The sequence below is a fragment of the Elaeis guineensis genome, chromosome 12, assembly GCF_000442705.2.
Source record: "Elaeis guineensis isolate ETL-2024a chromosome 12, EG11, whole genome shotgun sequence".
Classification (NCBI taxonomy): domain Eukaryota; kingdom Viridiplantae; phylum Streptophyta; class Magnoliopsida; order Arecales; family Arecaceae; genus Elaeis; species Elaeis guineensis.
The window spans coordinates 8,865,276-8,873,994 of NC_026004.2; the positions used below are offsets into that span (position 1 = coordinate 8,865,276).

Genomic DNA, 8,719 nt, shown 5'->3' on the forward strand with positions numbered 1-8,719 from the left:
ACTCCTACGGGAGTCGGACTTCGCACTTGACTTTAATTGCAGGAAGACTCCGCCCGGACTCCTACGGGAGTCGGGCTCCGTCCACAACTCCAACTGCTGGTAAGCTCCGCCCGGACTCCTACGGGAGCCGGGCTCCGTCCCCAACTTCAACTGCTGGTAAGCTCCGTCCGGACTCCTATGGGAGCCGGGCTCCGTCACCAACTTCAACTGCTGGTAAGCTCCGTCCGGACTCCTACGGGAGCCGGACTTCGCATTTGACTTTAATTGCAGGAAGACTCCGCCCGGACTCCTACGGAAGCTGGGCTCCGTCCACAACTCCAACTGCTGGTAAGCTCCGCCCGGACTCCTACGGGAGCCGGGCTCCGTCCCCAACTTCAACTACTGGTAAGCTCCGTCCGGACTCCTACGGGAGCCGGACTTCGCCCCTGACTTTAATTGCAGGAAGACTCCGCCCAGATTCCAACGGGAGCCGGGCTCCGTCCTCAACTCCAACGGCTGCAGGCAGACTTCTCCCGGACTCCTACGGGAGCCGGGCTCCGTCACCAACTTCAACTGCTGGTAAGCTCCGTCCGGACTCCTGCAGGAGCCGGACTTCGCCCTTGACTTTAATTGCAGGAAGACTCCGTCCGGATTACTACGGGAGCCGGGCTCCATCCTCAACTCCAACGGCTGCAGGCAGACTTCGTCCGGACTCCTACGGGAGCCGGACTCCGTCCACGACTTCAACTGCAAGTAGACTTCGCCCGGACTCCTACGGGAGCCGGGCTCCATCCTCGACTTCAACTGCAAGTGGACTCCGCCCGGACTCCTACGGGAGCCGGGCTCTGTCCCCAACTTAAACCGCGAGGGAGACTCCGCCCGGACTCCTACGGGAGCCGGGCTCCGTCCCTAACTTCAACCGCAAGGAAGACTCCGCCCGGACTCCTACGGGGGTCGGGCTCCGTCACCAACTTCAACTGCTGGTAAGCTCCGTCCGGACTACTACGGGAGCCGGACTTCGCACTTGACTTTAATTGCAGGAAGACTCCGCCTGGACTCCTATGGGAGTCGGGCTCCATCCACAACTCCAACTGCTGGTAAGCTCCGCCCGGACTCCTACAGGTGTCGGGCTCCGTCACCAACTTCAACTGTTGGTAAGCTCCGTCCGGACTCCTACGGGAGCCGGACTTCGCACTTGATTTTAATTGCAGGAAGACTCCGTCCGGACTCCTACGGGAGCCGGGCTCCGTCCACAACTCCAACTGCTGGTAAGCTCCGCCCGGACTCCTACGGGAGTCGGACTCCGTTCCCAACTTCAACTGCTGGTAAGCTCCGTCCGAACTCCTACGGGAGCCGGACTTCGCCCCTTACTTTAATTGCAGGAAGACTCCGCCCGGATTCCTACGGGAGCCGGGCTCCGTCCTCAACTCCAACGGCTGCAGGCAGACTTTGCCCGGACTCCTACGGGAGCCGGGCTCCGTCACCAACTTCAACTGCTGGTAAGCTCCGTCCGGACTCCTACGGGAGCCGGACTTCGCCCCTGACTTTAATTGCAGGAAGACTCCGTCCGGATTCCTACGGGAGCCGGGCTTCGTCCTCAAGTCCAACAGTTGCAGGCAGACTTCGTCTGGACTCCTACGGGAGCCAGACTCCGCCCACGACATCAAATGCAAGTAGACTCCGCCCGGACTCCTACGGGAGCCGGGCTCCGTCCACGACTTCAACTGCAAGTAGACTCCGCCGCCCGGACTCCTACGAGAGTCGGACTCCGTCCACGACTTCAACTGCAAGTAGACTCCGCCCGGACTCCTACGGGAGCCGGGCTCCGTCCCCGACTTCAACTGCAAGTGGACTCCGTCCAGACTCCTACGGGAGCCGGGCTCTGTCCCCAACTTCAACCGCGAGGAAGACTCCGCCCGGACTCCTACGGGAGCCGGGCTCCGTCCCCAACTTCAACCGCAGGGAAGACTCCGCCTGGACTCCTGCGGGGGTCGGGCTCCGTCACCAACTTCAACTGCTGGTAAGTTTCGTCCGGACTCCTACGGGAGCCGGACTTCGCACTTGACTTTAATTGCAGGAAGACTCCGTCCGGACTTCTACGGAAGCCGGGCTCCGTCCACAACTCCAACTGCTGGTAAGCTCCGTCCGGACTCCTACGGGAGCCGGGCTCCGTCACCAACTTCAACTGCTGGTAAGCTCCGTCCGGACTCCTACGGGAGCCGGACTTCGCACTTGACTTTAATTGCAGGAAGACTCCGCCCGGACTCTTACGGGAGCCGGGCTCCGTCCACAACTCCAACTGCTGGTAGGCTCCGCCCGGACTCCTACGGGAGCCGAGCTCCGTCCCCAACTTCAACTGCTGGTAAGCTCCGTCCGGACTCCTACGGGAGCCGGACTTCGCCCCTGACTTTAATTGCAGGAAGACTCCGCCTGGATTCCTACGAAAGTCGGGCTCCGTCCTCAACTCCAACGGCTGCAGGCAGACTTCGCCCGGACTCCTACGGGAGCCGGGCTCCGTCACCAACTTCAACTGCTGGTAAGCTCCGTCCGGACTCCTACGGGAGCCGGACTTCGCCCCTGACTTTAATTGCAGGAAGACTCCGTCCGGATTCCTATGGGAGCCGGGCTCCGTCCTCAACTCCAACGGCTGCAGGCAGACTTCGCCCGGACTCCTACGGGAGCCGGACTCCGCCCACGACTCCAACAGCAAGGGAACTCCACCCAGACCCCTATGGGAGCCGGACTCCACCCCCGGCTGTGACTGAAGGAAGACTCCATCCGAACTCCTGCGAAAGCCGGATTCCGAGCTTCTCTCGGACAGATGGCTAACTACCTCTCTCTGCCAGACACTTCAGCCGGACTTCAACCGGCAGACCTTCACCCCCCGGCGCGCCGCAGTAACAGCCGCGATTCTGCTCCATTCCCTGCGGCAGATTCCACGCGGCTCCATAACTCCACGACCCCGCTCCACCTCCTGCGACGGATTCCACGTGGCTCCATCACTCCCTGGTAGGCCGTAATAATGGCCACGGTCCTGCTCCACTTCCTGCGACGGATACCGCGCGATTCTTCTATCCTCTGGCAAGTCGCGACAACGGACGCCGCTCCGCTCCTCGTGGCAGACTCCACATGGCACGCCCCGGTAATAGCCACGGGTCCACCCCACTACTCTCCGCAACAAACTTTTTCTGACTATGGGCGGCCCACTGCCAGACGGTTACAGGCATCACCATCAGTTTGTTGCCCCCTCCGCCTATAAAAGGGGGAACCCCAGATACGTTATTCTATAAGCTCTCGTTTTTACTTAGAAACTCTGCTAAAATTTTCGTTCGAGCACTCCATTCTTGTTGAGGCAGAGAACTGACTTGAGCGTCGGAGGGTCTTGCCGGAGCAACCCCACCTCCGGTTTAGACTTCTTTTGCAGGTCCTGGCGGCGACCGCGACTCCGGCTTCTCTGGCGTAAGCGGATTCTTGCACCAACACATGCTATTTCAGTATAGCTTTCTACTTCGTCTGATGGTGGAAATTTGTAATGGTTATAAAGAAACTGCATTCCAAATCTCTTATCAGAATGATGTAGCAAGTTTGCTTCATCATTAAATTTTTCAGCATAAGAAAAATTCTACCAAGCATAAAATAACCATATAGATACTTATTTTCCATGTTGCTGGATCTGTCGCTAGGAAAGCTCCACTTGTAGTCAAGTCAGCATAGCGGAAGGGATTCCTTATTTATGGTCGTAGACTATCCAATCCCCTGTAAGTTGCATCTAATGTGTGTTGAAATATGGGCAGTGTGAGAGACTCCGCAGGTTATGATCAGCTTGACATTAGAGCAGAACTTAACAAGTATGGTTACCACCAAAAACAAAAAAACAAGTACGATTTGGTCAAGAGTTGGATGAGCAGTACGTGATATGTATAGTTTTGTACAGATCAAACTACTATACATCTGAGGCCTTGTGTAAGTAATTAGCGTTGCAATTTGGGCGGTTTACCTGCGGCAAAAGTATGCCATATGAGCCTTTAAACTGTCCTGTTCAGAATGGTTCATTCAATAACCCTCGGCTGAGATGAGAAAATCTACCATCACTACCTACTGACATTTTAGAAGAACGAAAAGAAATGCTGGACCAATTTCAGCATCAGGTTTTACTAGGGCTCCAGAGAACTCATAACACAAGAGGGCCCAAGGGAAATATTCCTACAAACATGACCATAAATTAGGCTCCTATTCAAAACAAATGATAAGATGATAATGATGATTTGAATAATGGATTTGTGCTGGCTGACTTGCAAGGCAGCTGGTACAAGCAACAGAAGTTTGGTGCTACTGGCACAAGGAAGCAACTTCAAACGTAGGAGAGAAGGTATAGCAGTCGGATCGGATTGGATACGATACAGGTCTAAAATTGCCAACCCGAGTCAAACCAGTCCATTAAACAATTAAAAAATCAGATCTGAAGCTGATTGTTTTGTTTAATAGATAACTCAGCCTAGGTTAAATCAAGTTAAATGGGTTAAACATTACCACCCCTATCGACGGGAATGTGGAGGGCATTTCATTCCAGAGGTTTAGCAGATATTCTGTATAGTTAAGCTCGAGTTTGTGTTCGTATCCAAAGATAAGGATCCCAACTCAACACCATAGAATGCCGAGTTTATTATGGCCTGCGGAATCTGGTCACCACACAACATAAAGGTCCATCACCCGGATTGGTTTGACCGCCCTACGTGTAGGCCATCATTCATTATTGGAAGTCATTCAACACGCTCACAGAATCCTATTTCTTGAAGAAGTTGACAAGAAGTCACATTGGATGCTCGGATTTTACAGTATCTGTTAACAATAGCGGTGATCAGGCTGATGAGCGAAAGCAACGAACAGTTTCCATAACTGTATGGCACAAAGATGTTTAGAATAGACATAATAGTGCTAATTCTCTGCAGCCATAATGCACTTCGTTACAACATTTGACAGCATTTAAACACATCTTAAGTGAAAACAGAGGGATTTGTAGTTGCCGTACTCACTTGGACTTCAAGCACCTCAAGCCGACGCTCTAAGATGTCCAGTTTCTCATTTAGAGCTGCTAATTTGCTCTTTGTTGTAGCCTCTGAGAAACGAAACCATTAGAGTTAATGAGAAACATCAGATAAAAATATATAAACCTTAATATAAGATGAACGAAACAGAAAAAGAAGCATTTGATTCATTAAATTTAAAGGGTTAAACCCTTCCAACAGGACTTCAGTTCCATTCAAGCTGTAAATGTTAAAACCTCTGCTTCTACTCCAAACCCAATTCTCTATCATTAACCTCGGCTGCATGAAATCTACCAATTACAGCCACAAAAGCCATAAACTATTGAATCATTGCTGATATTGATAATAAGCTGGCATATCCCACTTATGTCTTCTCTAAATGGCTACGGAACCATGTTACATTAAGAATATGGGATGTTGTAGGGAGAGGAGGCAGATGTAGACTCTCTTAATAAGTTCGAGATACAAGCATGAAAATAAACTAACCCCCTTAAATTGGATTTGATACAGGAGTCGAGAGAGAGGAGAGATATCAACTATGCTATTAGAAATATATGTTATTTAAAAGAATGACAGCATTCCTTTAATTCCCTTGCAAACAAGACATGACATAACATAATACATGCCTAACCATACAAGAAGAAAACAATGGGTCCAATCACTATCTTTCCACAATTAAAATTGATATCGTTGTTGTTCTAGTCGTGTGAAGAAAAACAAAGTCAATGCAAGGAATTCAGCTTGTACTCCAAACAGGCCTAGCTTCAAAGGGAAATGAGACAGGGACTTCTTTTGGATAATACATGTTCTTTTATTCAAGTTTCCATGAAACACTGCTTTCAGAAATAAAAAAAGTTTCCATGAAACACATGGTATCCTAAAATCAGCTAATTTTTCAATAAAACAGAGTGATTTCTGAGCTCAGCCTGAGCTGGTCAGTAACAGAACTGCTGCAGCCACTAACTGATCTTAAACCATCTACTTGGTACATATGGACATTTCTTTGCCCCCCAGCCATCAGCACTGCTTTCTCTTAGTAGGAGGGATCGTATCCATAATTTGGATAATGATCCTTTTCTTTTAACGTTGTATCCTTGCATTTCGCCTGTCCATGGAATTTATCATATGGTCATGGATGAATCAGGTAAGTATCATTATGAAGGATGGAATTAAAAAGTTATATAGAGTACATTATTAGACAATAAAGGTTGAGTCATGGGACACTTTCTCATACATTAAGAAGCATCAATTATATGCATCTGATGGTCTCTATTTACCCTTTACACACCTCTCGAAGTAAAATACCAACATGAATGTCAAATATAGTGATACCCGCTAAGAAACCACAAGCAGATTGTTATTAGACCCTATGACCAAAGGTCATCAAGTCTACCTTAACTCTTGACCTTAATTGATCAAAAGACAAAATAAAATTATAACAAGGTACCAATTAGTACGCTGTGATTCAGCCCAGACCAGGAATGGCTTCACATCGGTAAATGTAAAGTCCATAACATATTGCACAAAAAACCCCTAACGTATTTCTTTCTACTTATACTTTGATTTGAAAAATATAACTTTAACTATATCTCTAATTTATGCTATAGGAAGCTCAAAGTATCTCATCAAGTTTTCCGTTGAATGTGCAAAAACCCAAACTTACGAGTCTATTTCAACACTCCATATCAAACTTCTCGATTGTCATTAGAGGGATTTTTAAAAAAAAAAAAAACAAAAAACAAAAATAACAGTCCCTAATAAAGCTTTAAACACTGCTGAAGGGTATATTTAGCAGTCTTTAAGTTCTTTTTTCTTTGAAGAGCTACCCGGAATCAATTCCAGTCATTTTGGGCCACTGGACCAAAAACTTTCCACCTATCGTCCCAATTCATCACGTATATCATCTTTCCTATCTTGCTCTCGCAAATCCCTGGCTTCTGTCTAGTCTCAGCAAAGGGCTTCACCGGGCCATCTAATTAAAGCATTCTTTTTCACGAATTTATTTCTTAGATTCATCCCTACAGGAAACCCGGCAATCAAGGGTTCGTGTCTAGAGCTGTCTCTAATTTTACAAGAAAGTCGATAAACCCGCGAATACAAGCTCGATTACGAAGCAGTTCGTCAAGATCTTTTCAGATCTCAAAATTTTACCTCTTGAATTGAATGCAACAGCGAGTTTAACGGATGCGATAAAAGCAAATATCAGAAGATACTGGATATTAAGAGGCCATAGAGCTAAAATTACTTGATCCGAGCGTGGGAAGGGAGAGAGAGAGAGGAATACCGAATTGGAGGAGGAATTCGAAGAGGCGGCGGACGTTGAGGGAGATATTGGAGATGAACTCGCGGTTCTCCCAGTCAGCTTGGACGGCGATCCCCACGTTGACCGCATTTGTGATTCCCCCGGCCCTCGACATTTCCCCTTCTTCCGCTCCCTCACCTACTCTTCGCCTTTCTCTTCTCCTCCTCGGAGAAAATAAGATGACAATGCTCCAGCGATTGATTAGGAATTATGACAGTTGACTGCTAAAGAAATATGGATTCTTTTTCCCCCCGGTAACAAAGAAATAGGGATTCTTTTTTTCTTTTTTCTTTTCTAAAGGAAGAAAAAGGGATTCTTTGATGGACTGTCTTGGAACTAGATTGCTTTAAGCGAAAGATTTTTGGTTTTTTATCTTATAGTATTTTAGAGAGAACCTACGAAAGCAAAAAGTTTGTTACAAAAAAAAAAAAAAAAAAAAAAAACGGTAACGAAAATATATTTTTATATTTTTTTTGAGAAAACAAAATAGCACTGGAAGGTTGGATCCACCTTACTTATCAGCTACATGGCAGGACGAATACCATCGCTTGCCTCAAGATTTGAACGGATGGATTTTTTTTTTTTTTTAACAACGGTTTTCAAAAAGATACCACAGCTCATGCAATAGACTCAAAATGAATATAGTTCCATGCTTTCTCCAGCAAAACCATTCTAGAATAACTTGAAAACATAGAAATAAAATTTAAAAATAAATCACCTAGCATTCATTAATTATTTAAAAATTCCAATTTGTGTTTCGGTATGCTGATAATGCGCATAGTGACCGTGAAATCATTATAAGGTTGTTATACGGAAATTAGAAAGAAAAGCTTAGTAGCAAACCCTCCATGATTAATGGATTATATTAAGATTTAAATTTTTTGTTTCTAGGGAAATGGAATTTTTTAGCACAATATTTTTTACTTCATTGATTATATTAGGTTTGAATATCATCTTTCCGCACGGTAATCATCAAACCATTTGGGATCATAACATAAAACACTAAGGATTTATTTAGTTTGCTGGAAGAAAAAAAAGGGAAAAATGTGATCAATAGAAATTGTAGAAGCTCCTCTTGTTTGATTAAAATTTAAAAAAAAAAAATTAAAAAATAATATTTTTATGAGAATAAGATTTTTATGTTTCATGAAAAAAATTCATACATAAAATAAATTTTTTGCTTTCTTGGGGTTTTTTTTTTTTTTTTTTTTTTACAAATATGCCTTAAAGCCGGGAGTAGTATGGGATAAGATTTTTTTAATAAAAAATATAATAAATATTTTATATAATTTTTATAAAAAATTATATGTTCAACCAAATATAAGTTATTCTAAAATATATCACTTTTTCAGATATCGTATTTTCTAAAAATCAACTTTTCAAAAAAAAAATT

At 45.8% G+C, this 8,719-nt stretch overlaps 1 protein-coding gene across 1 annotated transcript; it reads right to left on the bottom strand.

The window, feature by feature from the left end:
* Positions 1–4,819: 4,819 nt before the first annotated feature.
* LOC105055390 (protein BRICK 1) lies at positions 4,820–7,550 on the bottom strand. Its single transcript, XM_010937178.2, has 2 exons — positions 7,309–7,550; positions 4,820–5,095 (listed from the first exon to the last, which is right to left on the bottom strand). Exons 1-2 carry the CDS (start codon positions 7,439–7,441, stop codon positions 4,974–4,976), a joined length of 255 nt encoding a protein of 84 aa, XP_010935480.1. The 5' UTR covers positions 7,442–7,550; the 3' UTR covers positions 4,820–4,973.
* Between the last annotated feature and the right edge of the window lie 1,169 nt (positions 7,551–8,719).